The sequence below is a fragment of the Glycine soja genome, chromosome 6, assembly GCF_004193775.1.
Source record: "Glycine soja cultivar W05 chromosome 6, ASM419377v2, whole genome shotgun sequence".
In the NCBI taxonomy this organism is placed as follows: domain Eukaryota; kingdom Viridiplantae; phylum Streptophyta; class Magnoliopsida; order Fabales; family Fabaceae; genus Glycine; species Glycine soja.
Window position 1 is genome coordinate 5,671,309 of NC_041007.1, and position 12,681 is coordinate 5,683,989.

Genomic DNA, 12,681 nt, shown 5'->3' on the forward strand with positions numbered 1-12,681 from the left:
AAGTCATTTAAAAAGTTTTTCAAATCCAATATGTCAACCTATTTAAATTAACATAAAAATATTTATGTCTAACATTATTAATTAATTTCTCATAATGTCTTATTTTTTCAAGAGGAGTTATAATTTATTAAATCATACAATTATTTATGGTTTAAATGTTTGCATGTTTTTTGTTTAAAAAGGTGTTAGCTTGTTTGATAAATATATTACATAGAAGACAAATTAAATTATATTGACGTAACTTTGGCTAACAATTACCGTTCAATAATTTTTAATTGAATAATATTTATTAAAATCTATAATTGGACTAAAGATTCTTTCGCATAGATCATATATACAAAAATTTATATTAATATAAAATTATTTGATATCTCATTTATACAGACTAAAATTAATAAAATATTTTTTTAAAAAAATATACTAAAATATAAATAATTTGATCATATTCTTATTAATTTATTTTTGTTTAATTTTATCAAAATTAACACCTTATATATATATATATATATATATATATATATATAATTTTACAGATCGATAAAAATATATTTTATATAAAATTATAAGATGAATATGTGTAATTTGATTCTTCTTTACATGTATATATATGTGATCAAGTTATACTATGAGTAATTAAAAAAATTATTTATTCATCTGCACCCTTTTATTTTTTTTTAAATTTAATAATTAATATGAATTAATCATTATAAATATTAAATTTCAAAAAAATAAATTATGAAAATCAAAAATAACTTTCTTAAAATTATTCTTGGGACAACTTATGTATGCTTTATATATATAATGATTTTTATATTATATTAATTAAATTTTTAAAAAGTAAATTGTAAAAAATAATAGAAAAATGTTTCAATGAATAATAATATTATTATAATAAATAATGTTTTAGTCTTGCAATAAATGTTATGCAAAACTTTCTTTTTAATAATATCAATTTATATAAATTATTAGACATAAAGAAAAAAGATACAAGGTTGCAAACTTTTAAGTTTTGAACTGTGTCCACATCCCGCCCACTCACTCACGCTCCTCTCTCTTCTGCCTATATTATCGGTTATCACTCTCAACCCACTTTGCTTTTCTCTTCTCTTCAAAGGTAATCTTCTACGGGCAAACACAATCTTTTTTTTTTTTTTTACTGTTTCAGATTAGAGCATTTTTGAGGTATTTTTGTTCTGTTAAAGGATGCTTTGTCTTAATATATGGATCTTGTCTGAGGCAGCATTACTTCTTCAAATTTACGTAAATTTCATTTCTTTTTTATTGGATAAGGAGGCTGAAGTTTTGTGCACTTGGGCTTTTTTCCTTCTAATTTCTTCTAATGATCTCTCTAAAGATTATGGAAATGGTGGGATTTTTTTTATTGTGTTTTGGTCTTGGGAATTGTTTTTCAGTGGTGGTTGTTATTGTATATGTGTTAGGGTTGAGTGAATGTGTTCATACACCTTTTCTCAGCAATTAAGCCTTTTTGTTAGTTACAGCATTTTTGTTTATTAGACGAATCAAGAAAATCGTGACGGAAGAAAAGGGAAAAAATAATAAGAAAAAGACTTGGGCCATACCTTACAATTTTTTCTTGGTTTTGACTTTTGACCAAGCGGGTAATGTAATCATAATCATGGTGAAACAAATTCACAAACTTTTTTTATTGTTTTCCAAACAAAATCAAGAATGTTAAGAGAAAAAAAGCCCTTGATTGAAAATCATGATGTAGCATTAGGCCATTCTTAGGCACTGTTTTTTGATTGTTATAATCCAATTATCTAATGAATGGGTGTTAATTTGGTGTTTAAAGAACAGGTATGAGCAAGATTTTCATTTGAAAGAATTGGGTTGCTCTTCTTCGAGGCACACACAATGGATAAAGTAAATAGAGTTTGTGCCAAAGATGAAGAGCGTCCACTCCGAATCACCAGAGCAAGAGCTAGAGCCTTGAGAGGGATTACTCCATACTCAAGACCCTCCTTAAAAAATGAGCAGAAAAATGTGCTTCGAGCACATCCGAAAAGAGCAGCATCTTCTGAAAACAAAACTTCTGTGGTTGTTCCTGCTGTTGTCCAACAGAAGGGAAGGGCAGTGCTTTCAGATGTATCAAACATGTGTGCAAAACCACATGATAAGTGTACTAAGTCATCAAAGTTTCAGGTAAGCATGAAGCACTCACTTTGTCGTCAAAGGCAGATTTTTTTTTTCTTCAAATCATCAATGTTTAAATAATTGTAGTGATAAGAGAAGTAATCATTTGTTTCTTTGAATTGTTTTTGTTTCAAAATACAAAAACATTTGATCCAGTATACTGTATTTGCTCATCCCAAAATAATTTTTATAATTCTACTAAGTTGCAAATTCATTGGTATCAGTTGGTGATGCTGGTTGAATATCCATTATGTAGGCCAAAGGAGTTTATACAAAGAAAACCACCAAGCTAGCAGCCTTAGGTGTTTCCACTGAGGTTTCATCAACACAAGAGAATGTTAGAGCAAAGTTGGCTGAAGAATTATCCACAATAAGGATGGTAGAATCAAAGGACACCATAAGAGAAGGTGTTACAGCAGACACTGCACTTTCAATGCAAAACTCTCTGAAATCTGATGAGCTCCAGAGCTCTCCAAACAAAGGTTTTTCAATAATCTCATGTTATTATTAGTATGCAATAGATTTTAGGTATATAATATGGCATACTAAATTACTAATACAAATAAAATTCATGTAACTCTCTGATTGAACTTACAAAGCACTAAATGCTCCTCGGAACATAGGCTCTAACATTGAGGTTTATTGAACTTTTTTAGTTGACAGATTCTACTTTCTCAAAAATATATTAGTTTCCTGTGTTTTTATTAATTAATTGAACTGAATTTCTTATGATTAAAAGTTGGAGAATGCAAAGTACTAGTATTGTTATACAAGGAATTTTCAAGTTCAGGGATCCTGTAGTTATCTTTGAAGTTAGAATCCTGTGGTTATTGTTTTGTTCTCTTGATTCGGTTTTGCAGACATACATATGATTTGGGAGAAGCTAGGAGCCTCAGACTCCCTGACTATTGTGGACATTGATTCTGAGTTAAAGGATTCTCAAGTTTGGAGTTCTTATGCCCCTGACATATACAGCAATATTCAAGTCACAGAGGTTTGTGATTTAGTGATGTAATTATTCCCCCCCCCCCCCCCCCCGATTTGTTGCTACTGTACTATTAGTTAATGTGGTGACATTTCAATAGCTTTTGTAAAACAATGTTGTGTGATATAATTATATAAACCTTAATTGCTGCTTTCTCTGCTATTGTCACAGTCTGACTGCATTTTAAAGTTATTTCAGAATATAACATCCACTGTTGGCAAAATAGCAAGTGTTCTTGGATAGCAGAGAGCAAATTTTGTTTAGTAACATAATAGTATTATTATTATAATAATATTAATATTGCTGCTTAAAAAGAACTTTACATTGTAATACTCATATAATGCTGAAAAAAGAGGATACTTTCACTAAAAAAAAATGTTGACAATTTGTTTTGGTGAAATCACTCCAGCTTCAAAGGAAACCAGTGGCCAACTACATGGATAAGCTGCAGAAAGATATTAATCCAACTATGCGAGGAATTCTGGTTGATTGGCTTGTCGAGGTTAGTCTCATGGCTGCAGCATTATGTAAATTTTGATACTTGAGTACATATGATGAGTTTTGTCTACTGCCTTTCAATTAAAATGTGGTTGAATTATAGGATATTGACAATTAGATGGATAGCTACTATTCATCATCATGCTCTTGATATAGTCACATTTGAAATACACAATCTGTGATTGCTGTCTGAGATGGCCATCAAGCTTTGATTGTGGGTTTGCTGAAGGTTTCTTGTATCCCCTTTCAGGTTTCTGAGGAATACAAGTTGGTTCCAGACACACTTTACCTGACCGTGAACCTCATTGATCGGTATCTCTCAACAAGGCTCATTCAGAAGCAAAGGCTCCAGTTGCTTGGTGTTACTTGCATGCTGATTGCATCGTAAGTACCAAACTTTACACTTATTGATGCTTCTCTTTGAACTCTGAACTGAGGACATTAAAACTTTTAAAAATGATAAAAATTTGACAATGACTCTCAGTTAGTCATCCTCTGTCTAGTATGGTGGTGATGGTGATTATTATTATTTGTTTGTAGTCCCTTATATAGTTATTTTACTTGTTAGTCTTGGACTTGTATGTGTAGATAATTTTACAGATTTCTCTTGATATAATTTGCTCTGTGGTTTTGCAAATAAGCTGGTCATGAAACTTTGTTTGGACATTTATAATATCAATGAACTCCTAATTTTATTCATGAAACTCTTGATTTTGATTGAATGCATTTGGTGATGCTCATAAGTAGTAAAGTAAGATATCATATCTATTTTTCCATCAATACCATTTGGTTTTAAATGTGTTTCTTTTCTTTCTTGGCTTTAAGAAAATACGAAGAGATTTGTGCACCTCGAGTGGAGGAATTTTGCTTCATCACAGATAATACATACTCAAAAGAAGAGGTACTGTATATAGTAGTATAGCTGGAATCTTCCACCTTTTTTTAAGTAGTATTCATGATGGTTGCACCTAATTAGCATCATTTAGCAGGTATTGAAAATGGAGAGAGAAGTACTGGATCTTGTGCATTTTCAGTTATCTGTTCCCACAATCAAAACTTTTCTAAGGTATGTAACATACATGTAAAGTGAGAACTATTCTTATTTCAAAAAGACCATACAACAATATATGGATAGTCAAAATTCAGAGTGATTAATTAAAGTCATGTGTGTTTATCTTTTAATCTTCATAATTCGAAATATGATTTAATGGTCTATATTTATTATAATTATTTTTTATTAATAATAAGAGTTGTCACTTAATATCCCTCTTATATATATCCACGTTTTGTTGGAAAACGTCGCTTAGTTATTGAATTATGAGTTCATGAATATCTTTTCTTGGTTTTCAGGAGATTCATCCAAGCAGCACAATCTTCTTACAAGGTACTACAGTTATCCACTATCTATCCACATTTTATTTAACTTTGAGAAGGTGACATGACATTAATATTATGCAGTATTGTAAAATGCAAATTAGCTTGCTAATTTCATGTTATACAGGCTCCTTGCGTTGAACTGGAATTCCTGGCAAATTATTTAGCAGAGCTTGCTCTTGTTGAATGCAACTTTTTCCAGTTTCTACCTTCCCTTGTAGCTGCATCCGCTGTGTTCCTTGCCAAATGGACCCTGAATGAGTCAGAACATCCATGGGTATGAACTATTGACTGACTAATATTGCAAGTTGACTTTCACCTTTGTGTGGATGTAAATTAATTTCAAGAGTCACATGCATTTATTTATTTGCAGAATCCAACTCTGGAGCACTATACAAAATACAAAGCTTCAGAGCTCAAGACTGTTGTTCTTGCACTGCAAGATCTGCAACTTAATACCAAAGGAAGCTCCCTGAATGCTGTCCCTGAGAAGTATAAGCAACAGAAGGTTAGAATTATTTGTTTGAATGAACTTCTCCAAGAACATTTACAAGAAAGTAAAATAAATTGAACTTTTCTCATAAGCTAAAACAAAATTGTGCACAAGTTTTTGGAGAAATTAAATGAGAGAATTTCTATAAAAGTTACACTTACAAGAGAAATTCAATTTCTATAAATATTTATAAAAAAAAAAGTTCATCCAACAACCCCTTTCGGTCCAGTTGACTAAAGTTCTTCCAATCCTTTTCTAGTTGACTAAAGTTTTTAACTCCACACCGAAATTGCTACATATCACAAGACATACATAATATAATTGTACGGTTCACAAGAACTTCTTTCCACCCCACCCTCCTTTTGTCAATGTGAAACGTGTTCAGTTTGGGATATATGTTAATGGTTAAATTATATATTTAATACATATATCCAATATTTCTTTAGCCCCTACATGAATAAAAATTCTATATTTTGGTATCCACATGAAAAATTATTTACATATTAGTCCCTATCTTTTATTAAATGTAGAGATAAAAAACGGTATCATGTACCGATCAAATTTAATACTGTTATAAGTAAATGGCAGGATCAATTCGTAATCATTTTTTTACGTAAGGACTAAACTGAAAAACGGTGATTAAGAAGTCCAAAGTTTTAATATAATCTATATCAATTTATACAATAATTATTGGGAAAATGGGGTGTTTAAGGGATTCTTATTCTGCTTGATTTAACCTATATTCCCCATTTGAGTAAAGTATATGAACCGGCAAAATAATGTGCACGTCCTTATATCCTTGTGGAAAAAAGGTGTTGAGATAATGAAATGACAGTGTGACTTTTGCTTCTTGTGACAGTTCAATTGTGTGGCAAACTTGTCTCCAAAACCGGTGCAGTCACTCTTCCAGGACAAAGTGTAAATGTTTTTGGCTGCTCCCATATTAAAGACTTAAAGGATGAGTTGAGAGAATTTCTGGCAGTGATGGTTGAAACCATCATCATCAGTTGTTACATATTTCACCATTCTTTTCATCATCAATCCCCCACTTAGTAAGTAGTGTCTGTTCCGTAATTGTAACATGTAAGATGATGTCAAATTTCTGGTTCTTCCAGATCTCTTTGTTTTGTAAAGGGAAAACTGTTGCGGGATGATACAGTTCAAAGAGTGAGTTGATGTACTAACACCAATTAGGCTCATTAAGCAACAAAGTCGTATAGTTGCTTGCTCTCAACATTTTGTACTGAAACATTTGTAATGTAATAAAAATTACATTACATACAATTTATTTTCTATTTCTAGATTACCGTTTTACATTTGCAGCAATGTGTCATAACTGCAAGAGACAATTGCAAAGCTAAGCTTCCCAAGGATTTAACTTTTGAATGGGAAAATTGTCATAAGTGTTCAGGTTTGTGGTAGTTATTTGAGTTTCTACATATTGGGATGGGACACTTAAATCATTCACTTTTTATATATAGTAACAGGATAGTTCCTGTCGTTTAGTTTTAATCTTGAAGCATTCAACTTTGAACCAATTGGATAAAGTGTGAACCGCAATGCATAACTAGTTGTCGACTGCTATAGGGAAAATTTTGTTGAAAAAACTATTAACTACTGTGTTGTAACTATAGTGGGCCTAAAAAGAATATTCTGGGCCCAAGTAACTATATTTTAAGTCCAGAGTTTCCTTTTGACGCGAAAGAAAAAGAAGCTCTTCTAAAAAGAAAATTTTTCTCTTTATGAAAATTGATCGAACAATTGTGGTTAATCTTTTACAAAAACACTTGCAAAAAAGTCCGACTAAAAACCCAATCGACTTTTTTTGTAATTAGGCAATTGTTGAAGATCGACTGATTAATCACAATAAAAGTCGGTTGTAATTTCAGTCAAACTTTATTGGCAATGTTTAGCGTTTTAACTGACCAAGTAATTTTGGTGCTTTTGCAATACTTAATAAATTTAAATTAATAAGTTTGCTTATAAGAAGCAAACAAACTCTTTAATCATCTAAAAATGTAAAAATGAGGCCAAGTGTATGATTGAATTAATGCATTTTATTAAAATATTCTATTTTACAATTTTTCATAAGAACCTTAAGGGGAAAAAACCCTATCATCTTTTAATATAAATCATTCCCACGTGTAGACTCCATTTCCATTTTAGTATCTTCTTCCAAATGCACAAAATTATTAGATGGTCGTGAAGTTGGACAAGTCTTAAGAACTTGAAATACAACCTTAATCATGTAAACAATTCATTAATTGATTAATAGTGCCTTAATTTGCAATGTCTGTATGGCAAATCCTTCGTGGTTATTGTCCAAGCTCACTTATTATAATAAGGGGAAGAGAACGGAAGCACTGAGGAGCACGGAGCACATTTTGGAAATAGGCTTATACAGAAAATGGTTTGATCCGCTGCATGGTCCTTCTCATCACTTATCAGAAGGAGGCAATTAAGTTACCATGCAGTGGCAATCAAAAGCATGTTACAGGGTGCAACATCAGGCTGCCAGAAGCATCAAAAACATGTAGGAACCAAAAAAGATAAACCTTACTCCCAACAACAGCCATTTACCACTTTTTTCTAGTGGTTTTCCACCATATCAGGAGGAAAAGAGACAAGGATTGAGTGTCCAACATACATACATACATGCATACAATCATTGGTTACAGGTTATCAAATTGGAGACACTAAAACTGGGGTATTTCCAGTCACAGGCTGGAGACTGGCTGCATGCTCTAGTTGTTTCCATGCTTCCTTCCGCTTCTCCGCTGCTGTGTTTAGCATTGCTTCTTCTTCCTTGAACTGAGAATGAGAAGCCAGGAACAGCTTCTCATCCATCTCCACAAACATTTTTCTCACGTTATGAGTTAGGTTGAGCACTGCCTGGCTCCAGTGGCCCTGAGAATTCTTCTCTAAGGCTGGAAATATGATTGGCAGGATCACTTGTCGGTTGTGAGCGATCAAGTTGACAATATGGTCGTTGTTCCATAAGAAAAGGGTTCTTTCAGCTACCTGAAAGAATCCATGTTGAATGCAAAAGGTTATAATTTTATCAATTAACAATCATGTTAAAAGAAAGAAGTGATTCTCAAAAGATACGCAAATGAATGAAGATGGAGACAAAATAGCAGCAATTAAATCATTAATTTAAAAAAGCGAGACAGCTGCCATTCCCAAAAGGAGGTTTGAGGAACTTGGAAATTTACTCCAAGAAAACATGGAGAGCTCTGATGAAACCAAAAAGAATACGAACTACTTTCTGTTTCACATCCTATGAGTGATGTCTCGCCCAAAATTAATGTAATCAAATGAATCACCTTTGCAGAAAAAACTCCCAAAAAAGTTGCACTACGTTCTGAAATTGAACTTTAAAGCTAAGCATTATTAGTCTCTACTCTGTCATGTAGAGGAAAGCCTCTACTTATATGGGAGTTTAGTTTAGTGACTCCCAGCCAACCAATACAAGACTCATGCTCCTGCATTCCCATTATGGACGGATAAACCAGGCTTCGATAAAAGCCAGTCTGTGAAGCAATGTTTCCTTCAATTTAAACAGGAGCTCGGTGTCTAGACCAAGCAAATAGGGGATACACACTTCAATCCCCCTGGTGTTCATGGATTTGCCCATTCCAACCCAACAACAATGTCACAGATACATGAGTCCCATATTGGCTGGGTGTGAAACACAACCCCATATTATAGCATGGGCTCTACTCTACACCTTAGAGAGCCAATAGGGGAGTCTTTGCTGATGTGCTTAATAGTATACTGCCAGAATATAGAGCCCCACACTACACAAACTATAGTTAAAAATCATGGATTTTATTTCTATATAAAGGCATACAGATAATGAGGATTCACTTAAAGTGAATAAAAATTGTACCTGGAAGTGCAAACTGTTAATGCAGCATCCAATCCGCCAAAACAACGGGACCATGACCCTCTGGAACTCTACCATGTTAATTGTTTCCAAAATTTCCTCCAGTTCACCCAGGAACATCACCTCTTTCTGACTGTTGGTTACAGGCCAATACTTCAACATCCCCCTTATCACAATGCTTGCCAACTTGGGCTCTTTCTCGATAAACTGCGTAACGCAATAAGACAACTGCTGGAAGTACACCCCGATAGACTTGGGCTTGTGCAAGGGGATCAAAACCCTCCACAAGAAGATCTTGTGCTCCTCCTTCAGAGGCAAAGCAAACCCACTAATTATGCTCCCAAAGATCTCCAACAACTCCGCAATCCCATTGTGCCTCTCAGTCTCAAACACAAACTTATAAAACAAGTTGTTAATAGATTTCCTTATGTAGGGCCTATGCACCATGAACTTGCCATAAACCCTATGCAGAATCGTCTTCAAGCAGTCCCTCTCCCTAGGATCCTCCGAATCAAACAACTCCAACAAACTTAAAATAAACGAATGGTCAATGTACTTCTTAGCCACCTTAGCATCGAGACAATTTGAGGTTATAAACTTAAGCAGCAATTCATACACAAGCTGCAAATGAGGCCAAGCGGGATCAAATGCTGGCTCATCATCATCATTCTCACCACCACGATTGGACCTATAATTTGGCGGGAAAACACGGAAGAGATTAATAGCACACATTCTGCAAACAGCAAGAATAGCAGGTTCACCGAACCTCGAGGACCCACAAGAGGAAACGAAATCAACGAGTTCAACAAGGGTTCTTCTCTTCACCTCTTTCTCCACCGTGTTCTTACCAGGGTCCGTGAAATCGAACGTGACACAACACAGGCTAAGCTTGCTCACGAAAAGGTTCATCTTTTCGGAACTCGGAACATCCTTAAACGGCACCAAAGGTTCAATCAACGACACCGTGCTCGCCGGAAAAACCGCCGACGAGGATGCTTTCTTCGCGGCGCCGGAAGCTCCTCCGCCGCCGGGAGGGCGGGTGTTTCTGCCGGCGGCGTGTGGGGAATCGTCCGAGCTCGACGAGTCGGCTCGGCATGACTCGTCCGAGTCGGGTTTCGGTGCCTTGCGAGGGAGTTTGCTGAGGAATTGCTTGAGCATGGCGACCCAGAAGGTTGAAACGGTAAATTTCGAAGCTTTATAGGAAACCCATTAAGGAAGGAAAAACAATGTGGCACAAAATTAATGGGTTTTCTTAAAGGGAAGAATGAGGGAGGAACAGAGGGAGAAACCCTAGATCTTGGTCATGGAAAATGGGGGGAAATTGCAAGCAATGTGAGAGGAGATGCATGAAATTGAGGCGGAGAATTTAAATGGGTCGAGGGAAATTTGCGATTTTTCTGCATGCATTTGTGAGAAATTGAATCTTAAAAGATTGTGAAGGCCAGGAAGGGGAAAAAATGCAAAAAAAATGTTACAAAAGGAATAATTAACAATTCAACATTAGAAATAGAGACTCGGCAATTTCTGATTTTTTTTTTTTCTCGGGAATGTGGGAAAAAGGGAAACGAAACTTGTTAAGATTGAACGTGGAAAAGAGGGGGAGTTTCAATCTAGAGCACAAATCGAAAGAGGGAATGTGATGCAGATCACGAAGTTTTGTGCTATGATTTTTTTGGGCAATGAAACCCTCGGGCTGTTTCTTCTTGTTGTTGATGAATAATGTGATCCACCGTCATGGAACTCTGAAATAAACAAAATAAAAAAAGAAGAAAAAAGTACAATGAGGCCAATGGCTGGTTTTAACTTCTTTTGGGGCATTAATCAAAATATCAAAAAAGGCCCTTTATAAATCTGCATTATATATTTGCATGGTATTTAAATTGGCATAATTGCCTCACTCACATAATGATTTTGGGTAATTTTCTTTTGGTTTGAGATGCATTCGTGGATTTTTATATTGATAATAAAGAAGAGGAGGGGAAAAAGATAAGAGAAGCATGGGTAGATTTTGGACATGAACACGTGTTACTGTGCTTATGTAAGGAAAAGGGAAAAGTCAGGAAAGTAAGCCTCTAAAATTAGGGACAAGAGATGGTTTCTTGCTCGTGTATGTACAGATGTGAAAATAGCTAAAATATTTTTTCTTTTTTATAAATATCAAAAAGTTTAAATTTTGTTTTTTAAAAATTTTTATATGTTCTTATTTTTATAAAATTAAGATATGTTATTTTTTTTTGTCTGTAGTTAGGTTTGGATCAATTCTAATTTACGTGATATTCTTTAAAACTTAAATTATAAGATAAAATATATTTTTTGTTTTTATAAATATTGAAAAGTTTAAAATTTATTCTCACAAAATTTTAAATTTTTTCATCCTTGAAAAATTGAAATTTATTATTTTTTGGTCCAAAGTTAAACTTGGACAAATCCGAGCCTATTTGATATTTTTTAAAACTTAAATTATAGGCTAAAATATATTTTTCATTCCTATGAATATCGAAATATTTGAAATCTTTTCTTGGAAATTTTGAGTCTTTTTTCATTCTAAAAAATATAAGAAATGTTACTTTTTTGTCCAAACGTAAGTTGAGGACAGAAAAAAAATCTACAAATTTATAAATCTCTATTTCTTAATCACCTTCTTTCTTAACTTCCTTCATCTTCTTTGAATTTAAAAAAATAATTTTTTATTTTTTTAAAATGTTTTGTTCAATTGGAATGACTAACATCACTTTTTTTATCGTGTCATCTTCTTTTTCTTTGAATTCTCCTCACTTTCAAAAAACCTAACACTTTACTCCCAAACTCAACAACTTGACCTTCGAAATCAACTCTCTCATATTAGCGTGGTGGACAAAGAAGATGAAGCAAGTTAGAAAAAGAGATTAGAAAAGAAAAACTTACAAATTTGTGTGATTGTTTCCCCTGTATTTTGTAGTGATTTTTAACTCCTATAAATTATCCACCCTTAGACCAATAAAATTCAATAAAAGAGTGAGACATATGTTAACTCGTTGGCAAGTGCATTAAATTGTCTTAAAGTGTCAAATCATTTACTTGTACTTACATTAATGCAAATCTAATTTACAAACAAGAGATAAGAAATTTAAATGTAAAATTTAAAGAAAGTAAAGGAGAGGAATGATAAGAAATTTAAAATAGACGATTAGGAGATAAGATAAAAATTAAAGAGATAAGCGATTAAAGTAAAAGATAAAAAATGTAGAATATAAGGAAAATAAAAGATAAAGACAATGATAAAAAAATGAATTCTGAATTAAAAGTATG

At 33.3% G+C, this 12,681-nt stretch overlaps 2 protein-coding genes across 2 annotated transcripts; one reads left to right on the forward strand and one right to left on the reverse strand.

The window, feature by feature from the left end:
- Positions 1–1,006: 1,006 nt before the first annotated feature.
- LOC114415025 (cyclin-A2-2-like) lies at positions 1,007–6,805 on the forward strand. Its single transcript, XM_028379524.1, has 12 exons — positions 1,007–1,114; positions 1,819–2,163; positions 2,411–2,636; positions 3,015–3,148; positions 3,549–3,641; positions 3,888–4,021; positions 4,463–4,538; positions 4,627–4,703; positions 4,988–5,021; positions 5,139–5,288; positions 5,385–5,519; positions 6,364–6,805. Exons 2-12 carry the CDS (start codon positions 1,876–1,878, stop codon positions 6,424–6,426), a joined length of 1,410 nt encoding a protein of 469 aa, XP_028235325.1. The 5' UTR covers positions 1,007–1,114; positions 1,819–1,875; the 3' UTR covers positions 6,427–6,805.
- Positions 6,806–7,737: 932 nt separating this feature from the next.
- LOC114415026 (serine/threonine protein phosphatase 2A 57 kDa regulatory subunit B' kappa isoform-like) lies at positions 7,738–11,176 on the reverse strand. Its single transcript, XM_028379525.1, has 2 exons — positions 9,397–11,176; positions 7,738–8,525 (listed from the first exon to the last, which is right to left on the reverse strand). Exons 1-2 carry the CDS (start codon positions 10,549–10,551, stop codon positions 8,187–8,189), a joined length of 1,494 nt encoding a protein of 497 aa, XP_028235326.1. The 5' UTR covers positions 10,552–11,176; the 3' UTR covers positions 7,738–8,186.
- Positions 11,177–12,681: the final 1,505 nt, after the last annotated feature.

What these genes read in the sequence shown, in the direction of transcription:
- LOC114415025 (XM_028379524.1), top strand. Translation starts at nt 1,876, where the DNA reads ATGGATAAAGTAAATAGAGTTTGTGCCAAAGATGAAGAGCGTCCACTC. An exon ending in GCAATATTCAAGTCACAGAG is followed by an intron (nt 3,149 to 3,548) that starts GTTTGTGATTTA and finishes AAATCACTCCAG; the next exon opens with CTTCAAAGGAAACCAGTGGC. An exon ending in ATGAGTCAGAACATCCATGG is followed by an intron (nt 5,289 to 5,384) that starts GTATGAACTATT and finishes ATTTATTTGCAG; the next exon opens with AATCCAACTCTGGAGCACTA.
- LOC114415026 (XM_028379525.1), bottom strand. Translation starts at nt 10,551, where the DNA reads ATGCTCAAGCAATTCCTCAGCAAACTCCCTCGCAAGGCACCGAAACCC. An exon ending in TTAACAGTTTGCACTTCCAG is followed by an intron (nt 8,526 to 9,396) that starts GTACAATTTTTA and finishes GGATTCTTTCAG; the next exon opens with GTAGCTGAAAGAACCCTTTT.